Source organism: Anopheles maculipalpis, chromosome 3RL, assembly GCF_943734695.1.
Source record: "Anopheles maculipalpis chromosome 3RL, idAnoMacuDA_375_x, whole genome shotgun sequence".
Taxonomy (NCBI): Eukaryota; Metazoa; Arthropoda; class Insecta; order Diptera; family Culicidae; genus Anopheles; species Anopheles maculipalpis.
The window spans coordinates 29,932,934-29,955,319 of NC_064872.1; the positions used below are offsets into that span (position 1 = coordinate 29,932,934).

At 42.3% G+C, this 22,386-nt stretch overlaps 2 protein-coding genes across 3 annotated transcripts in view; one reads left to right on the forward strand and one right to left on the reverse strand.

Moving 5' to 3' along the window:
- Positions 1-4,625, reverse strand: part of LOC126565865 (T-box protein H15-like) — a 50,445-nt gene extending 45,820 nt beyond the window's left edge. Inside the window, exon 1 of the mRNA XM_050223075.1 lies at positions 4,445-4,625. Within this exon, the coding sequence (XP_050079032.1) occupies positions 4,445-4,625 (181 nt within the window). The remainder of the gene's footprint in view (positions 1-4,444) is intronic.
- The window catches only part of LOC126565014 (solute carrier family 66 member 2), a 204,660-nt gene that overhangs the window by 123,465 nt on the left and 58,809 nt on the right, over positions 1-22,386 (forward strand). The gene's annotated exons all lie outside the window — the stretch shown is intronic.

The window sequence follows — 22,386 nt, forward strand, 5'->3', positions numbered from 1 at the left end:
TGGTTTTGGCTGGAAAATATCTGTCAAATGGAATATGGGGCGTTGTTTTGTCCCGAATTGACTCATATTGACAGATAGAATCCCAAATCAGCCGACAGAATTTTCTCCCGCGTAATAGATGACTGAACAGCAGTTGAACACGTACCATCTCTTCATAGATTTCAAGGCCGCATATGATAGTATAGCCAGGGTAAAACTCTGCGAGGCCATAGGCTCTTTTGGAGTCTCAGCCATGACCAACGTCACATGCCAGGTGAAGGTGGATGGAAAACTCTCAATTTCCTTTGCTACCACCAAAGGCCTGCGTCAGGAAGATGGGCTCGCCTGTCTCCTATTCAACTTCGCGCTAGAGAGGGCCATCCGTGACTCGGAGTTGGAGACTTCGGGAACCATCTTCCATAAGTCAACCCACATCCTGGCATACGCTGACGATATAGACATCATTAGTCTGCGGCTCTCCCAGATAGCAGAGGCCTACCTAAGGATCGAGCAGGCGGCAGAAATCCTCGGGTTGCAGATTAACGAGACAAAGACCAAATTTATGGTGGCACCATTAGCGGCCCCACTAGGAAATCCATAACTACGTAACGACCCGTAAGTAAAGTCGTCCAAAACTTCACCTATCTCGGATCAAAAGTCAGCACCGAAAACCTGGCGACCAGTCGGTCATTCTACAGCCAGAGGAAACATCTCACATCAAAAAACCTGTCGCGACGTTTGAAGCTGGGACTGTATCGTACCTTTATAGTCCCAGCTTCTGAGACATACGCCTCTGAGACATGGACCCTGTCCAAAACAGGCGAAGTCCTCTTAGCCGCGTTCGAGAGGAAGATGCTCGGAAGGATCGTTGGCACCGTATGTGTGGAAGGACAATGGAGGAGCCGCTACAACGACTAGCTGTACTAACTGTATGACGACCTCAACGCCGTGCAGCGAATTAGGCTCGCCAGGCTCCGATGGGCTGTCCATGTTATACGCATGGCACCGGACGACCCAGCTCAGAAAGTCCTTTTAGGCCGTCCACACGGACAGAGGAGGCGTGGTAGGCCCAGATTGAGGTGGGATGATGGCGTGGAATCATCCACCATCAAGGTCGGGATAACGGATTGGCGGACGGCGGCGCGGAACCGTGAGCGGTCCCGGACTCTGCTGCGGCAGGCCAAGACAGCAAAGCGGTTGTAGCGCCTGAGAATATAATATAAAACCCTTTTAAATTAGCAATTATGTGTTTTTTTTTCATTTTTACCAATCTTTTGAGTCTCTAAGACATTCATTCTAAGACGCCTCTCCAAATGAGGAAATTTTTATGTGGGAGAAACATTCTTATTGCGATGTCAATATCGTTTTTGAAGTTCATCATGAATTTATTACGAAACAAGATTGTAGAATCTATGTTTTGTGATTTAAAATAGATAATTTAGTATAACCTCAAACTACTGTCCAATGAAGTATCAAGAAAAATTGCTTAGTAAATATAGTTTAAAACGAAACTAACTAACCACACCATAAGCAAGTAAGAACAGCTCCGGTTGTCTCCGGAACGGGTTAAAGATGGTCAAGAAAACATCTACGATTAAATCTACATCTACAGCTTTTCACATCTATTGGTAATGATTTTCATAAATTGACCTTAAACAGACGAATAGCTTGTTCCTGTATTGTGCCTTTCATTCCAAATTAGCAAAGGAAACAAATACAAAAATCCGAACCACACAATGAGCCCTCAACATTCCTTGAACAGAATTGCTTTGCTGCCTCCACCAACAGGAGGAACACTCACAAATCAACCCGTCAACCAAATACGCTGCCCTGGTCCACCCTGGTGCCTTCCATCGCACGCCCCTCACTCTGGCCCACCGCTAGCCAAACCGAGAGCGTGGTGATGAGAAACATGAGCAGCTCATTTTCACCCAGTTTCTGCTGTCGCCATTATGTGCAGCCTAGCCCAGCCAAGCTGACCGTAAATCATGATCTCATTCAATCGCAAACAGTGAACACCGAAGCAGACGGCGCTTACAGATCACATTCTGCGTATTTTTTTTATGACACTTTTGTGCTTGCGAGCTGAAGATTTCTACCTCGGGTCCGGTGTGAATAGTTCTCAACAGTAGCAGTTGACGGTTGTCCATTTTTTTTTACTTGCTCAGTCTTTTTACCAGTGATGACTTCACTTCCTTCCGGCAGAAGGGGTGATGGGGTAAAGAAATAAAATATATGATGCTGTTTCATGAGAATCCACAAACGAACGAGCTGTGCTGTGTTTGGGTTCAACGTAGTCTAAAATTTCCATCTCCATCAACTTCATTTTGAATTTATGCCGACGCTCTCAGCTTGTTCATAGAGAGTGGTGTAATTCGTCTACTTTTCTCACTTGTAAATAGACAGATTTTTAAAGGTGCTCACACTTTACAATCATAATTCTTTCAAGTGCATTTTTCGCAAATTTACAGGGCTCCGTTGGTGATAAATATTTCAATTTTAACCCCCTATTTAGTTGGTAAAAGTAATAGCGTAGAAAAAGGTTGTAAAACAGATGTTACCCGCACAGATATGCCGAGGATTAAAGTTTAATTATACGTTTGCAGCATTTGCGTCTACAACACATCATACAAATCGAGACAATGTGCTATCGGCAACATGTGATCGGGGTACCAAGTTACGCGATAGTAGGTATCGATTGCCACTACAAAACTCCTGTGCTTAGTAGTGGCAAACATATAATTACGCAGAAGTGATTGTTTGCCGTCATGATTTTTTTTCCTGTTTTTACTTGCTCTAAGCTCATCAGGATGAGCATTATTTGTTCCGATTAACAGCACAGTAATGTGAGTGAGAACAAAATGGTTTAGCGGTGTGAAGATTTTTATCGTTAGCAAATCGGAAGCTGTATTTTACGTTGTTTATATTTTGAGTAGAAGTGTCTAAGATGAATCTTATGACATAAAAGGTTTCATAAAACAGTCTTTGTCATTGTAGCCTTGTAGCTGAACAATTTTTCTCCTCACTACCAGAGAACGGTACAGATGGAAAACGGGTGGTTGATGAATTTCTGGTTTGAGACCTCCCATTAGAACTAACTACATCAGGAGTAGTCCCAAGACTCTCTAGAATCTTTTCTAGAATAGTTTATCGACGGTTGAGTAGCAACAAACAATTTATAAAACAAGTAAAAAACAATTCAAAGTATAAGTTTTCATCGGTTTTGAAATAAACAAACAATATTGCATTCAAATCAATTATTTTTGTACAAAACAATCAAAAATATCAAATGTTACACGTCTAACAATTTATCTTTTGTAAAACACAAATGCGTCAAACATAACATAACTGTTGTTTTTTTTTTTCTTCATATCGTTCATTCCACTTCCATCACGTACGAACTAATTATAAAGCTCCAAACCCTCGTCCCAATCGCCCCAATTCGGAACTCCCTTTCGCTGCAGGTCGGTGTCGACTTTTGTGTGATGATTGTTTGAAATCCAACTCCAACAATGTTTCGTTTCGTCTGTTGGCCTATTTCTAATGATTGGATGATGACTAGCAGCAAGCAAACAAATGCTTTTCGGTTGGTTGAGTACGTGATGAAGCACGTTAGTAAACAATGTTTTCGGTAAACTTGAATGCCTTATAGTTTTACAGATTAATTAACGATATGTTTATTCATTGGAACTGTTTTAAATTAAACAAAGAATTTGACAGCATGAAAGTATAATATAATGAATACAATTTATTACAAGTATGAGGTATCTGAAGGGATAAAATTTATTTATATAAAATAGGGTTGTGTTCTGGAAGCAATCCAGAAGCAGGGCCATTCTATCGGACATAAAAAAATTGTGTTGTAGTGATAGTAAACTTGAATTTGAGTGTTTTGTTTCCAAACAGGCACTATATCAAATCGTCAAATTATTTAACTTATTCATCCGAAACGGGCAAAAATTTTGCGCTTCGTCAGCTAATCAAAGCTGATTCTAAACACAATCTTCGTAATCACCGTAAAACACTGGTTTACAGGCTGTCCTTACAACAGACCACTATTTTCTATGTTGTACACTGGGTGCATGATTGTACCTTGTGTGAAATCATTCAATCAATCAATGCATGTTGCAGCAAGTGTGAAATCATGTTTCCTTGCCGTTTAGAAAACAGAAGTGAAAACTTCATAGCCAGGTGGAGAACGAATTGCGTCTTTATTGAATCTAACGCGAATGCTTGTCAATGTTCAGAATTGTGAAAGAAATTTGATATAATTTTTGATTGGTTGAAAATTTGATTTTTTTTCCTTATTCCAAATCACTAGAAATTGGAGTCGATTTTCCATAAGCGATCGATCTATTCAGGAATAATTAAAGACAGCTAAATGATCTCTTAAAGAATGTGACGTGTCGTGTTGGTAATATTTTGCAGCTTCAATTTTGAAATGAATGAATAAATACAAACTCACTGCTGCTTCGCTCTGACGGCTCCCGACTCGAACCATTTCCACCGCGAGCCATAATGGCGGCGATTGAAAAATCTGTCCCGCTGCTTCCCGTTTTCGATGCAACCAGTGCTGCAGCAGCGGCTGCAGCTGCTGCTGCGGCTGCCACTGCACCACCACAGTGTGTTTGCGTTCCCAACAACATTTTTCTTTTGTCTGGCTGTATCCAGTTGTTTTGCGACACAATTCTTCAACTTTTCACTCGTACCACTCTACACGTCGACGGCAAGCTGAAGCGTATTTTTTATTTATTTCAAAACAACCCAAAAGCTCACACTCGATGCTGGTTGATGGCTTTTTTTTCCCCCCGCTATCTTCACTACCTTCAAATTTCAAACACTTCAAACTAGAGCATCATCAAGAGGGGTCGATGAAAACCAACCAGCAGCGGCACAACAGCACAATCACACTGGGCAATAGTTTCAACACATCCACGAGCCATTTTCGCGCGCGCGAGAGACAAAGTTTGTGCGGAGGAAAATTAATGGAGCCTTATTGTGTTTTTTTCGGGGCGAACGCTATCGAACGATAATCTGTCAATGTTGATTTCATTTATTTTCTTTTGCTGTTTATTTGCAGTCCGGCACTGTTTTGCGCACTGAAAACAGGGCTTCTCCCCATTGATCCTTGATTACTCGGTACTAAAAATTTGCACATTCCACTACAAAAAAAAACACACACTCACATAAACGCACACCCTCGAGCGCAACTCGCAACTACAACGGCGCGTTTTTCGCGTATTCGCGCTTTGAAGGGTTTTGCGTACGTGCGCTTACGTGCGCCGGTAGCAAGCAAACTGCAAGGGAGAATGCATATCATGGCCGCCATTCGGGGACCCGCCAAACCGAGCTGCTCTTTCGCCACGCGAGGAGAGGCAGAAAACCGAGCAACAACAACAACAACATCATGCAAACAATTTTTAGTGGGATGTTTTGCTTTTTCACTTCCTCTATCTTTTCGGTGCCTCCGAGTGGAAGCTCCTCACGAGAAATGTTGCTCCATCGCAAGCGAGCTGCATATGAAAATGATTGTGGTGGTTGTGTTTCCCGATGCTAGATGCCTACTACCCCATCTAAAGGGGAGCAACGTCAAACAACGTCGCTTGCGTAGGAAGAAACGTCTTCACACACACACACAAACACATACACAAAATCAACTCACGAGGAAAATACAGAACGAATGATGGAAAAAGAGCGAAAACGGCGAGAGAAGTACAATGTTTTGTTGGTTTTGTTCTTTTCTCCATCGAAACGTGGCTGCAATTTCATAAAACGCCGCAACATAAACATAAGCACCCATAGCTCCGCCTTCTTCACAAGCTGGGCGCTCACCTGCATGCTCACGATGAGGAAATGCGTCTCGCCGTAGGGAGATGGATCTCATCTCATTTACTCACAGCCTCACGTTAACGACGGTGAGTGCCTGAAGTTTGACACTCCTAAACACTTGGACTCCTAAACTTTGGAAATTATATTAGTCGAGATTAGTTAATGTTTGAGGCTTTCATTATTAAAATTTATAAATTGAGTCGTGAGTGTCGATTGAATGTATTTTTTTTTTATTTGGTGACTCGTCCTATCATTCATTAACACCATTTCTTACTTCTGACACAAAAAGGTTTTTGGATGATCGTTCCAGATGAACTCTCTCGCCCTCTCTATATGTGTGTGTATGTCTTCACCTCTTTCTATAACCCCATCAGCTTTCACCCTACTCAGAACGCTACCCCTTCTTCGATTTAAATGTAAAATTCAAACAGTGTCAACTTTCGGTAATTTCTCATCCCATTCTGACACTTCCGTAGCTTATGAAACACCATTTTTCAGCACCATTTGCCAACCGGTGGGACGCGACTTCAGCGTCTGCAGGCTGTGCTCTTCGTCTAACACCCAATTATTTCGTCGAAACCGTTTGTCGACCGTGCGAGAATTCGCGGGTACCATTTTTAATGTGTCTTCACGTCTCGTAAAATTAACATTCACATTTCGCGGCCATTACCACGGCGAACGCGCACAAGAGCAAGCGACCGCACGGGAAGGAGCACGCTGAAGGATTCTGCTAAACTGCTGGTGCCCGTGTTCATTTACTGCCAGTACGTGCCCCCAAAATTCTCGACACTGCCAGCGTGCCACGATCGACATTTTACACTTTTTAACGACCCGCTAGCTGAGGTGAACCGATGTCTTTCAGGATAGCATTGGGCTAGACGATACTTCTTAGCGAGAGCGTGCCGACATCATGGTGAGAAGATGGGAATATTAATGATCACATTTTTGCGAAAATGAAAACGAACACACACACACACATCCACACGCAGGGTGAAAAAATAACATGGCATCAGTCGGTTGTCACTTTGCTTTGAAACTCATTTCGAGGTGCGAAGATGAGGCGCGGCATTTAACAGGCGTCCTTTGGCGATGACTGCTTTTGTGAAAGCTGATTTCTTCATTCGGCTAAGTATTTCCAGCGCGCAAGCAGCTGACACAGCGACACGATCCACATTTGCGCCAACAAGAGCAGCAACAACAGGTCCACTGTAAGTGGCGAAAGAAGCAGAACATTATACCCAACAAGCTCTTAGCGGGTGCGGTGGGGAAGCGATGGATGCGGTACGGCAAAGGACCATTGGCAAATAAACACCAAAGTGAACAAGCTTTCTGGATAAAATCGAGCCACATCAAGCGAAGCGAGATGATGGCGCAACGGTGCGAAACATTTCGATTGGCGCACCGCGTGAAGAGGTTTCATTTTCTCGCAGGGAGCTTTTCAGGTTTGGGGTTTGAGACACCGAAACTGTCTTCTCTGCCTTCCGTTGGCTTCATTTTAATATAATTTTGAGGGGAAATTTCAAAAAAAGGAATAAAGAGAAATAATGTATTAATAAGATTCACCTAGTTGTTCGCAATGTCGTCGCAAAGTTCAATCTGTAGTTATGAAAGAAAATTAAATTGGTAATTTAAACAGAACCTAGACTTCACAAATTCAGTATCACAGAAGAGCTATCTTTGATCAGAGAATTTTAATGCTAAAAGCAGGATTGATGCTTCCCAGAATTTCTTATTCGATTATGTTCAAAAAATCACTGGTAAATCGAAAATTATCGATATCATGAGGTCTATATAGGAAATAAGGTAAATCATTAGCTCTCTTAAGCAAGGTAATGGAGTTAAAACGAGACCCTTTAATCCTGTTTCTTGAAAATTCAATTGAACATTGCAGAAAAGATTGAGACTCTGGAGGCTTCATGATAACATCTATTAAGAAGAGAAGTTAAAGTAGGAACAGAAGAGTTTGAAGTTGGACCTCAAACTTGTGCTCGAATTTCATTCAAAGTAGTCAGAAAATGTGGGAACACAGAATGGATTTTCTACCGGATGAACTAAGCTTCACCAACAAATAAAACTGCAAGAAATGTACGTCCAATTGAAGGATAAATAGCCAATAAAATCTGCTTCTGTTTCTTCTTCTTCCTCTTCTTCTTTTGTCCTACAACCTCTAAAGTGCCGCATACTGAGTCATGGCCTAGTCTGGATTCGATACTTGCCCCTGATATCTGGCCAGATAAAATTTTTGAGCAACCCTAAAATGAAAACTTCGAGGACAGCATTAAAGATCATTTTATCGCTCCAATCCTGGTAGAACTCTATTGCTTATGATTCCTTTAAACTGCAAAAAGAGCTCCAAGTCAGAATTAGAATTAAGGATTTTTCCCCCTCACAAAAATCTCACTTTTTAATGCCTACCTTTCTATATTAAATGAATTTCTAAAATGCTGCTGCACAGCATACTTCAAAACACAAGATTGCAACTTTACTTGTCCTTCTAACCGTTCAACAATAATCTATGCGCTTGATCGAACTTCCTCTACCCAGGTACAACGCTGTACCCAATGAGATCCATTAATATCTGTCAACGGGTGGAGTCTCGTTAGCCCTCTGTGCAGCAAACTCGTCAGTCAACCAACCAGTCACTCCTCTGGGTGACAACTTACCAAGCCCATTTTCATCAAATTAACAATCCCATCCCCAGTGGCTGACCCGCTTCCGCCCGATACCAGATGCGATGGTGAGTGTGAAAAATAACGCAAGCCTCCCGAGAAGCGGAAAGCCTTACGCACTGCGTCCTAACTGACGCATTAAAAGGTTGCACATTGAACGCACCTAAGATGTGTTAAGTTTTGTGGACATAACAAGATACCAACTGCTCGCAGGAAGCATTGTGCTCGTTTTCTCCTCAAGCCCACAGCATGCGGTTTGCGATTGCTTTGTAAAGAGATCTTTGTCAGACGAGCAAAGAATATAGCAGCCGTTCCTTACCAACACACTGTAGCAATGTGTACACCGGCAGCCTACCGAGCAAAACAATCCCCGAAAAGGTGTGATCTCCTTCTGCGGCCACTGCTTACACTGCTTCCCTTGCACCCTTGATGCTTCCTTTGTTGCCCGCCCGATCGGTTGGGTCGTTCGGGGTGCCTTTATTTACACTTCAGACCATAAACCACTCACCGGAAAGATTTACGACCACTTCCTTCGCTCGGTGGCTCCGTGGCGGTGTTTTTTGTAAATGTCGTTTTTGTTTCACAACTACAGCGCGCCACGATCGTTCGTGATTTCTATAAGCTGAAGATTTTCGACTTTTTGACGTTTGCTTGAGACCGATTCACACTCAACACCCGGGTGTATAGGGAGAACCAGAACGCGGAATCCATTTTGTCGTCGAGCCTAGGGAAGGGGTTCCCGTGATTCTTGGTTTGGGTGCCAAATAGGCAAAGCAACAGGGCAATCGAACTTCCAACATCGATAAACTATGCGTACCCGAGCGGTGCCGTTTTGTACAAATGTACAATAAACGAATGAATTAAACTATTTATGAGTTTATGTCTTCTTTCCGGTGCGTAGCTATAAAAACGTGAGCAAATAGAAGTAATAACGACGGTCCCAAGAACCTTAAGAACCGGGAGTTTGTTTATTGTACGGCAAATCACAACTTACCAAACACTGAAAGTATAAAATGCACAACGGCAAAAAGGAAACTTGGGAATAATACTGAAAACAGCGAATGATGCGCAAGCGAAGAGTTACTTATTACAAATATAATGTCAATGATCTTTAAAATTGCAGCCACATAGCTGTGGACATGACGATAATGTAGCTTTATCATAAAGCTAACCATATATTTTGTTATGAAAAATAAATAATTCTACTCTACTCTTTAAATTATTCCCTTCATCTTCATCATCATTCATTACTTATTAGAAAAATAATTTGAACCTTTTAATTTAATTTTCAATATTTTATTTTTTCTGTGAATTTTTTTTCTATGATCCCAAAATGCCATTTCAAGGCGGCACATACTGCATCATTGTTTTACTTCTATGGGCACAGATTCGCAGCATGATGATGCTCAGAGTCCTTTATAATAATGGCATCAACCGCGTCAATAGAACGGAACGGATTAATATTTAAACTGACCCGTGTCTTTGACAACGCCTGGAGTTTAAAAGCTCTGCATTGTTACCTTGAATTGCTCATCTGTTGCTTGATGCTGTCCACCTAAAATCTATATGCAACGGAGTAGAGACATATCGTCCCGTCCATCTTACATTGAGGATCATCCCAACGATCGACGGTTTTATTTATTGGACGAACTTAATTTTAACTAAACGTAGATTATCAGCCCGTCATTGCCAACTGCTACATGTTTCACATTCGCTCAATTTTTAAAAGAATTATGCATTTACTGTCAAGTATTTTAGTATTTAAATGATTAATGTTAGTTTGCGAGACGCAATTACCAAGCTTTTCAGTGCTGTTGTCGTAATGAATGCCAAGAGGCAGGGGTTTAAGCTAAATAATTAATATGTTAAGCGCTAAGGCTAGTAGTAAGTACAAAATTACAAACTAATCAACAACTTAAAAATTTGTCAAACTACTTTAAAAAATAACTTACCATCTAAATACTAGGTTGTGCACCAGTTGGTGAACTGAGGCTGCTGCTTGTAGCCGGTTGATGATGTTGTCTGCTATGTCGTCAAATGTGTTGTGTTCATCGTAGAGCTCTTCAAGCCGTGTCCAGCGAGGAGCGTCCAGGATGAGTCGGAGAAATCTATTGCAACTAGTTTGTACCTTTCGCAGATTCGTCCTTGCACAGGAACGCCAGACAGGAATGCCGTACGTTGCTGTGGGCAGGACGATCTGTTTGTAGATGGCTATCTTGTTTTTTGGATGGTGCTTGGAGCGTCTATTAAGCGTACTGTTGGATTATGGACAGTAAACGTTGGGCCCGGTTCCTCAACTCAGGAGGTGTCCTAACCTTCGTCGCGATGGCGATGATGTCTGCGAACAGGAACATGTGCGCCGGTAGGTCTGCAGTGTACAGGAGATAGAGAAGAGGCCCTTATATGCTGCCCTGTGGAACACCAGCTGGTACTGCAGCTTCACTGGAGGTGGCTGGTGAAACAACGACCTGGAACGTTCGATGTTTTAGATAGTTGTGCAGGATATTTACCAGGTGAGTTGCATCTTCAGTGAGTGTTCTTCAGTCGAAGAAGCTGTAGTGTAGAGGAATGACTGCCTCGGAAACCAAACTGTTCCGCTGGAATGAGTTACCGCTCGTCGACTGCATCGCGAAGCCTCCAGCAAACTAATCTCTCGAAGAGTTTAGCGGGAGTACTCAGCAGACTGATGGGTCGATAGCTAGCAGGCAGTGTCGGTTCTTTCCCTGGCTTAAGGATCGGGAAGACTTTGGTAAACTTCCAGGGCTGTGGAAAATAGGAGAGATCAAAACAACGGTTATAGATATTTACCAGAAGTAAAAGCGCCTCAGGTTGCAGTTTCTTCAAGAGATTGTTGAAGATACCGTCGAAGCCACCTTCATGTTCCTCATTCTCATGGCTGCAGACTTCACTTCTGCTATGGTGGTTCGGTCTTCAGGTGGAAAGGGTGAGTTGTCCTCATCCAATCGGTCTATAGTGACAGCCACAGAAGACTCATGTAGACTGGGCATCGACGGACCAATCTGACGAGCACTGGCTAACTGTAGGGCAAATGTGTCGGACTTTTCTGCTGATGTGTGGGCCGTCTGATTCGTTGTTATTTTGAGTGGTGGTACTGGTGTAGGTTTGGTGCGAAGCATTTTTGCAGTTTTCCAGAAGCTGGCTGCATGGGGTGATAACTGTTGGACCATTCGCTCGAAGTTTTTGTTGCGGATCGTCAACACTCGCTCGTGGATGATACGCGAAAGTTGCGCAGCCTATCGTATCAGCAACACATACCCGCTGGTGCTGTCGCCTCAGCGAATTACTTCTGGTGATGAGCGTCCGCGTGTGGTCATCGAGAACGAGAACTGCTCCACGAACACTCCTCTCCTTTGGCTGCTTTGATGGAATTCTCGAACCGGGAAATTTCTCTATCAACGTCAGGTAATGCAGGTTCCACGTCGGTGTTGCCGATAAGCCGGTCCAGGGTTTTACCGAAGCGAACCCAGTCGATACTTCGCTCAATTCAATAATTTCTCCCATTTGTATGTTTTTCAACGAAGTATTTCCCATTCTGTTATGTACACTCGATGCCTCGCTGAGCCGTTACTGGCGAACGTGCAATAAACAACAATTATGAAAATAACAGTAAAAAAGCTGTTTTCCATTTGTTTTAGAGCAAGACTATTACAGAAAGTTAAAATACCCAGACATTATTTTTCCTACCATTGGAACAATATTTTTCGTAAAACTGGAGTAAAAGCTGGTATTGTCTTAGGTGAAAACTGAAAGTTTTTATATTCTCTCGATGCAAATAAGAACTTTATTTACATACTCAGAGGCTTACCTATCTCTACCATGTCTTCGACGTCTCCGACTCCTATCGACAAGATATGTTAAGATTATCGATAATTCTATACGCCGAAATATTATTTTGTCATATGGTAATAAAAATGTATCGTATTCCTTTAAAAAGTAATTTAATTCAAAGCAATATCTGTAAACTGAGTTTGGTTCATTTAATCAATGCTTCCTATAAAACAGGGTTTAAAAAAAAATACAACCCCTTTCAAACGATATTACGAGCGTCCCAATATTGTGCTTATCTGTTTTCACATAATTTATACATTTTCTTATAGCGACTCACGCTTCTCGGGCATCAGGTCAACTTCAATCCCCTCCCGAAGCAACCATCGGCAACGGGGAAAAAAATCATTTTCAAAACCAAATTCCAGATGTTGCAAGTAAAAGAGAAATAAACGCCCCAACCCACCCAGCCGTTAAACACAACTCATCTTTTTTTTCCTCCGAAAACCCCAAAACAAAAAAAAACGAAACACAGAAGAAGCGCACCATTTGGTGGACGCTCCGGGATCATCTGATCTTGCGAACAAGGGTTGCGCTTATGTGTGCATACCAATAAATACGGATACGGCGTGATTCCTCGAGCTACTTTTGGGCTATGAGCTCCCAAAATCGACAACAGCATCAGCACGGCACAGGAACCGCTTGGTAGGACATTTTCTTCTCGACGGCCATTAGTGACTCCTTACCCGTTTTGCCTTACATCCCCGGGAGAGCGACATCGAGCGCACGCCCGGCCGTGATACCGCCACGAGATTAAGCTGCCGCTAAATGCGCTCTGGTGCAATATCAATAAAGTCCGGCAACCGCAGGCCACCGATGGGTTGAGCCGGAAAATGGGAGAAAATAAATAAGCACTACCAACACCACCGCCACCACCACCACCAGCAGCTGCTGCTTATCGGTAACGACATGGCCACTAAACCTGGCCACGAATCCCGATCCAGACGTGATTTCTTTTCTTCAGGCCCTGGATACGTACTGTGCACTATTCCTCCATGCGGCGTCCATGGATTTGCGCACCACAAACACCCTTCCCGGGGTTGCATCTTTTCCACCAAAAAACCACCGTTGCTTTCGGATCTTTTATCTTCAAAACAGAAATGCCTTTTCCCAGTACCCGACGGCTCAACATCGGTCGGACGCTGCAATCGTACGTTTCTCAAGAAGAGCACTCCAGTTCGGTTGGTGGATTCCACTTAAGATCGACCAGTATCCGCCGATGCGTTGGTTTGTGTTACGCCAATAAGCAGCCGCTGACCGCGGGATTGCTTTTGGGCCCGGCGGACCTCTTGGGCGGCGTGAACACTTCAATCTCCAGATGATTACCGGCCCGGACACGAACCAGGACCACTATCTGACGCGCAAAAACTTGAGTTTATGCCGTTTGGCTGCTCAGCGCGATACACTGTAGTGGAATGCCTGCGGGAGCACATACAAGCGCACCGGGACGGAGGCCGTTTAATCGAGTACAAAAATAAATACTCTCTAGCAGCATAACAGTAAACACAACACATATCATAAAGACCATGCCATAAAAAGAGACGCCAGCTTAACGCTTTAACGCCACCGTAGGGATTCGAATTGAGCGATAAGAAATTAATAATCTTCGCTTAGACGATTGTTCCATCCAAATTCAACGCTTCCTATTTCGTATATTTTTAGGATAAAGCTTGTAATATAAAAATTAGAACAGCAAAAATTTTAAATTCATTAAAATCTTGTCTGATTTTTATCATACTTAAGATCTTCAAAAGCAAATTAAATATTATAAAACATAATTCTGTAAATTAAAAATTAAATAAAAACTTCAAATTTGCGGTTACTTATCGCAACATTTTTAATTATTGGTCGAGGTTATAACATAAGTTGTATTCAAATTGTCTAACTGTTTGAAAAATACTATTCCAAATTATGATTAATTTGGGAAATATATTAATAATCTTGGCACGAAGAAATTGAAGAAATTTTTGTCTGTACTAAGGTATGAGACGTGAAAAGAAATTTAAATAATAAGTTTGATAAACCCAACAAAACCACCAATTAACTTCGTTATTACATTCCAATCAAAACACCATTCAATCTCTTCAAAACAGCATAGTCCTTTTAGAAATTCAACAATAATTTAATGATTTACCTGATGAGCAATTCCAACCGTTGCCACTCAGTTAGCAAACGCAAAATTTAATGCAAGCTTTGGCGAATCTTTAATGTTGCCCTCTGTACCAACCACACTCACCTCACCTCATCCGCATGCGATCGAGTGTTTCCTTCCTGACCTCATCTTATCGACACCGCCGGTGCTGAACTGCTTTGAAGAGTGCCGCACGGCCGGCACGAAGATGAAAGACCGGCGATAACATTAAAACTAACGCTTTAAACACCTACAGGATGAGCCACGGGCGAAGCCGAGAGGCGAGGAAAATTGCAACCATTTCCCTTCCCACCCCGATCGGCATGTAATGGGCCTTTCCTTTTCATGATCCCATCAATACGGCGTGTAATATGACATGCCAGTTCAATAAAAAGCAATCGATTAGGTACCAGAAATTGAAACTATGTTCTCTCTCTTTTTCCTGCACAAAGATCGCTACAAGCAATCCACCTCAGGATTGCTCGCCGCGGCTGACCGCTCCCGAAGGAAGTTCGACGACGCGGCCAACTAATTACGACCGCGGGCGGACTCCGTGCTCCGGATGACTTACGAGGAACGGTAATGAGCATTGGCACATTATTGCGCACAGGAAGTCCCGACCGCGGCTAACTTCGGTCGGTTTCTTTTCAACTTGTGCCTCGCGTGCCCCTCTCGTGTCCGCGAACGCTGGCAACTGGTGCGAAAATGCGTAAACTCAATCGAATATCGCCGTTTTCCGAAAGACTTCCCAGCTGCGGTATCGATTCCCTTTCGATTGGCTGCGAAAGATGCAATTTCTTCCCCGGTCAGGTAATTTATCATGTTTTCGCATTTAACCTTCATTAGCCGTATTTCTTCATGGGGTGAGTTTAGTTCGTACCTTTATTACGCGAACGCAGTGGTTGTTTGGGGGGGGGGGGGGGGGGGGGGAGAAACTTTATCTGATGATAAGCCGCTTTCGCTTTCCGTCCACTGGTGGATGCTTCTTGTGCGGTCCCGACCCTCTATCCTAATCAATTGACGTACGATCTTCTGGCGATCTATATTCTTCCGCCATAATGTGGCTGAATTGAGGGATATTATGTGTGTCCTTCCGGCAACTCGGCGGCATCTAGGCAATGCGTCAATGCGATATTTACGTTTTGATTGTCGCTCTGCCCGCAATGCTAAGCTAATTTGCCAACGTCTCTTTTGATCAGTTTTTAGCACACTGTCCTAAGGAAGTATGCGAAGTGTGAAATAGTAATAAGCAGGTTTGATTCCATTATCGTTCATGCTACGGCAATCGTGCACTTCATTAACATTACTCATGCAATTAAGGTGCAACTACGCATGGGTCTTGATTGTTTAGCAAAAGTGCATAGTATTACGTTGGCAAACTTTTTTTTCGCTTTTAGTGAGATTCACATTTTGCCTGGGATGCATCAAACTAAGTATGAACAAAAATGAAATAAGAACATTTGACCTCTGTATAGAATCCAGGCGCAAAAGTAAGTTATAATTAAGCAATAGTCATATACAATGGCTATTTCTACCAATTGAAACAAAAACTCATAAACTAAAAACAGTTTTTACGTGGTTATAAATAAAATATTCCTTCTTCTTCTTCTTGGCTTAACGACCTTCTTTCTATAGATCGCGCCGGCCATCATCTGGCTTACTAGACTGCCGATACCACGTCATTGGATAATCAGTCCTCAACTACGAGAGGACGATTTGAATTAGGTTTGAACCCCGATCATGCCGTTTGTAGACCAACGCCGTTGTTGTCTACACCACTGGACCGCTCCAAAACTTGCTTTCTAGACTCCTTTATATGCCAGATACACTGTTGCACATTTGTATAACAAATTATTTCAACATAAATATGCTACCTTAATGCATTCGATCATTGTCATCCACCATACACCAAATTAACAGAATAAACTATACAAATTTCAGCCATCATATCTAGCAAACTGATCTTTATCTCTGCGTGTGGTCCATCCCGGAAGCAAATTGATTCAATATTATTAAAAAAAAAACCCCATAGAAAGCGGTAATCCCGATTGTTCTTTCACGCAAAGCCGGAAATTGGAAATCAAAGAACAAGGAAACGCTCCATAATCCGCTCCGCTCTAAGGTGCCACTGTGGACACCTTGTCAAAATTATAGGGCCCAGTTGTGCCGCCACGCTGTACCGGGTCGAAAGCAGTGCACGGAAATTGGAAAGCTCCTAAACTCTCTGATGTAGCCGTTAAGAAACACTTTCTGTTTTGTTTCTTACCATCGGGAGTGTGATACAAGTGATTTTTGGTAATTATTTTATTCTGTATTCACTACGGTACTCCGTATTTCCTGGTCACAAACAGACAAACACAAAACAGACAGAATGGTTTCACCATTCTATGAGGTTTTTTTTTTCTTTGTATTTGTATGACCTTTTTGTGGGCTTCTTGATTTGACAATTAAACAACACCACAAAGAAAGCAGTTAAGTAAACCTTCTGTCATTTCATTTCTCTTCAATTTCAACACGAAAAAACAAATTTATGCTTTTTTCCCCGTGCTGTGTGCCATTGCCATCTTCTTCGGCCCACCAGAACGTGATACTGCTCAAGAACAACTGAACAATAGCTAGGATGGCACGAGGATAGTTCTCATCTTCAGCTGTCCATTCGGCTTCCTTTTTTTTGTCCTTTTTGACACAAGAGCGCTAAAACTGTCCTTAAACAAAAAATACACAACAAATAAAGCATGGAGTCAAACCTAAACAACCACTGACCCACAAGCTATTGTGCGTAGAATAGTGGAAAAATAATGTAATTATGCTCTTACGGGTCCGTTTTTCTCGGGGGTTTCTTTTGCAATTGTTTCGTACGATCGTTTTCCACACTGCCAAGCCCTGTTTTTTTCGGAAATAGAAATTAAATCTCGTTTTGGTGAACCGCAGAAAACAACCGTTAGCCTAATTAAACTTTATTCGGTTGAAGGAGATTGGAATGCCTTTTGTAGCACGGTGCTGTGTTTCTTGATGTGGTTCTGACAGTAATAGTTACCTAGAAATATGATGTTCGTGGTGATTTATATTATTTATCAAATGAAAAAGTTTCTTATCAATTTAAATTTACATTAAAAAACCTGTAAACACTCTTCTCGATCGAAAGCGACGCCTTCAACGTTAATTGTTTTTAAAACAACTTCATCATGCCATCGATGATGACATTTGTGCTTCGATCTCCTACATTCTCAATGCTTCTCAATCGCTCAATATAACCGATATGCCTTTAAATCGCCGTTGTCCTTTCTACAAGCCCTTCTCTGCGAAAAAATCCAGTAGCACCCACTGTGATAGTGTCATTAACAAGATGTCGGAAGACACAACAAAAAATCTCATCATCTGCTTGCTGTAACGCGCTAGTTAAGTGGACGATAAAGTAAAGAAACAAAAAAACACACCCACACGAACCACTTAACGAAAGCAGTCTATAAACACTGGCAACTCTACGAGAGGCCATTTCCTTTCGCGTGGGTCTATAACGTTGATTGGTTCAATTTTTACTCTTTTTGCAACAATCTACTGCATCCAACCCCACGCAAACTTACTGGCACTCGCAAAGCCGGCACGAAAAACGTATAAATAATGGCTACACTTGCCAAACTATTAATTACGAATAATTTATCGAAATTGCAAACCTACTCTTTCGGCGTCCATCATGGCTGATACCGGCTGATCCCTCAACGCGTCCCGTCGCGACCAAAGCCTTTAACCACGGTGCACAGAAAACGGTGCGCCCATCATAAGTGCGCCAAACACATTAGCCAGGCACGGGTAAAGACTAATCGAGATGGATCGCATGTGTATCCAATTGAGCGCCATTTACGAAACGCCATTTTGAAGATGCATGCAATGTCGGTTTGTTATCAGCTACCGTTTTTCTGGGTTGGTACCTAAGTAGTAGAGTGATCCTGATATACAAGTGTTGAGCTGCCTAATCCCTTTGCATGCATCGAGTCACTCGTATTCAAGAAGCACCTGCAAAGCGAACCATTTCGATGGGAGGATGCATGAAATGAAACCTGTGCAGGTACCTTCCAGACCTCTAATTTATGCAATACGAAACTAGCTTATCACACTTAAACTACTGCCGGCTTAAAGGTTCGCTTTCGATCAGTATCATGCTAAGTGCAATGCATTTTATTGCGAAAAAAATTAACTGGCAGCTCTAATTTCACTTGTCTTAATCGCATTTCATTTGGATACACGTCCATTTAAGATAACTTGACATTAAATTCTGACTTTTAACCGTGCCTTTCTAATTATCTTACTGTTAGGTACAAACTTATGCTCAGTTTATTCGTAATCACATACCGATGGATGGACTAAGAGGAAATCCACTGACCTATTAGATCATAGTAGCTTTAACAGTAGCTTAGTAGCTTAAACATTTGACTCACTGTACCATTAATATCGTAGTAATTGCTTAAGCTAGATCTCTAAACAACGATCTAAAATCTTAGGCCAGATCACCACGGTTCATCATACGATCTCCTAATTATTCAACGCTGCTTATCTAAGTAAAATTTGTGAGTTATCAATGACTGGTTTTTGTAGTTTTCTTGCAATTCAGCTCGGACTGCAAAAAACTGAGTTATCAAATCCCATTCGGAATGTTCCCCGTTACTCAGGATTAACTTTAAAGCTATGAGTATCATGAAGTCAAAGTAGATCAAAAATGGCGGCATAATCGTGCAAATTGTCTGGTCGACTCCATTTAAGTCACTGATAAAAGTATCAATTTTGAAAACTAATGAATATATTGTGGAAAATATTGGGCAGCTGCATTAAAACTATAGGACAGGGGTTAGAAACCAGCCATGGTGTTCGTCAAATTTGCTTTGAAATTTTAATATTTCTCAATTTAAAACCAATTCACCACATACTATACGATCAACTTCATTTTATTCCATTTGCTAACCTAAATCAATCCCAACCGTTAGTACATTTCTCCTTAGAACCCTCTAGACCGCTCATGAACTCCTTCTCGTCCTATGAATTAACAATTACGGCTCGGATTGTCTGAACCTTTACCACCTGGCAATTAGCAGGTCATTTAATTACATTTAATTTCAACCCACTTTTGCAAGACGCGCGAAACCAAGCGAATCTTCTACTGGCAAAACCAAACACTGCTGTACAATTGGTGTTGTACTTTTTTTTTTTGTTCGTTACCCCACTTACAAAAGCAATCTAGCGTACTAACAAAACAACCAACCTGCAGTTATCGAGTCACAGTCGTCAGTCACAGGCACGCGGCAAATGGCGTCCGGACAGCGCACCTTCCATTTCCCATCGATTGCTGTCTGATTAAGTTATTAGACAGCTAGTGCCTCGCCGCGGACCTGTGTTTCCTGCGTCTGAAAATACGACCCGTTGGCAAAATTACTGTGTCACACCGTTGATTTGGCCAGTCGATGGACATGCCGTCTCGAAAAAGGAACATCTTTTCTATGTTAAAGTCAACTCCATCCACACTACCCCGATGCTCCAGAACATCGCGGTCCCCGCTTTAATACGCCACCTGGATTGGGTCCCAGCTCAGAAAATGGTGGCCCGCATACGTATCGGTTTCCGGCTGTTCGTTGTTTGTTTTGGAACCGAACCCCGTCGACGAAAAAAAACGTGTCATTAGACTAGACCCCTGAGCACGGTGTTCCCCCTTTCGAAACGGGTGGAGTCTTCGCCTTGATTACATCCTTGTTTTTTTATCCAATCTTCTACCACATTCTCGCCTAGTTTGGCCGCGCAGTAAGAATAAGGTGCGTCCGGCTAGTTCGTTTGTGTTTTTTGAACATAGGAAATTATCATGTCTGCATACGCCTAATGACAGAGTGTGGAACGCTAAAGAGGGAAAATTGAGACTTCAACCCGATACCCCGGTGGCCACCCGTGCGAGCGGACCCAAATGACGCCATTTGTAGATTTTCCAGCGAATGTATGACTTCCCTTTGTGGATGAGACAGCGAGCAGTATGTGTGTGGTGATAGCTTTAACGATACATTATCGGCTACATAATTGAAAGAATGGCTCTTTCTGCGGATCACTTGAAGATGTACAGATGGATGTGTATTGTGAGAACTGTGACAGGGGGATGAATTAAACGCAGACGTACTCATTTGGCTTTTTTGATGGGAGACTTGTCAAGAACTAATAATGTAGATAATTCAATCACATTCACGCTACTAAGGCTACGGTAGGAAGTTTATATGTAAAAATAATGGAAAAATAAATTACTAATTTTAAACAGTAAGATCATTTAAACGACGGATTCTCTATGAGAACTTTTTGGACTAAATTGTCTCTGATGAACGAAGTTCCTTGCTTCAACCTTTCATCCTTCAGGCTCTGGGGACAACGAATTATCTAAGAAGACATGTGAGGTCCTTTGGATGACGAGATCTCACGGCAAACCACCTAAAACTGTACAGATCCTTTAGACTATAAGGCTTGGTAGACAGGGTTTGATAACTTGCTAGAAGAGACACCAAAAATAACGAGGATTACTGTAGTAGAAGACCCTTGAAAGGCAAGGTGGCTGATGTTAGCCAAGGGACGTTAAACCGTAGAAGTAGACAAGTTCATACCATTCATTGGGTACTAAAAAATGTGGTTAAAGCATCTACGAATTATTCTGAATCATTTCTAAATTCATTGCAGCAAATGAACGAAGTTCCTTCAAGAATACATCTCGATTCCTATTTCACGGTCATCATTAACCATTCGTTCCTCTAAAGTGCTGTAAAATTGAGGGGTACATTAAAATGCTGAACACGTTTCATTGCAATACACATCCTACCATCGCACCCTTGTAACATTATTGGCCACAATAACAAGCCAAAAAATATGTTACTGCTCACCACCGGTGTGCAACAGGCTCGTTGCAGCTTGCAACCATTTATGGGTCACTCAAAGATGGTAAATAAACAATGCATGTCATAAATAAGGTTTTCTTAAAGCAGAAATCGGCAAACTTAGGACGAAAATAAGCACACCAGAAGCAACCGGAAATGGGGGCAAATTTCCAAGGAGCATAAAAGATTTTACGGTACGATCAATTCGAACTGAGGTTCTGTTAAATACGTTCTTAATTACGCAAAAGTTTCCCTTCGGAACGATGCCTTAAAGAACCCTGCCCCGACAAAGGGAACTGTTTTCGTTGATCCTTGCTCTATTGTGCTGGAACTGGTCCTTCATGGCAAGACCTCATTCTCAGCAGCTTACAAGATTGCCGTACCGTGCCCGTTATACGTCATCTGGAATGTCAAAACAACGGATTGAAGCGGGAGAAGAAACGAGTGAAACCTTCCGGGTCACGAAGCTGAGACATCCATTAGCCCTATTGTTTGCCGGTCTGTTCCGATTTCATGAGGATTGTGTGTGAAAAATTCCTTTTTTCCCTGGCGAAGAGTCAACACGAGGGCTGTGCTGCATTTTTTTTTCCTTCGGTCTACACGCACGTAGGAAGGGACTTGCTCATCAATGGGTGCTGTCAGATCGGTTAGGTGAGAAAAGGCGTCTGCGGAGTGAAGGCGAAGGTAGGCCCTAGGCCTGGTAGTTAACAATGTCTCAAGTTAACAATTCATCACGCATACGGACATTCCGCACAGGGCAGGACCACACACCGAACAGCGAAGGGAAACCGATGTTTGACGTTCAAATTAAACCCGTCACAAACAGGGCGCAGAACAATGCGCAGAAATCAAGAATCGGGCAGATATGTGACGTCTGTCATCTGGCCGATCAATTGTTTCGCCATGAGAGCATGCTCCGGATCTTAACGCGCAGTGGTGCGTGAAAATCTCGATTTTTTAAAACGTATATCCAAGGGTCAGTGTGTATGATTGGTGCTCACATTCAAAACTCGACTCTGTGCTGTGAAATTTATGAACAGGA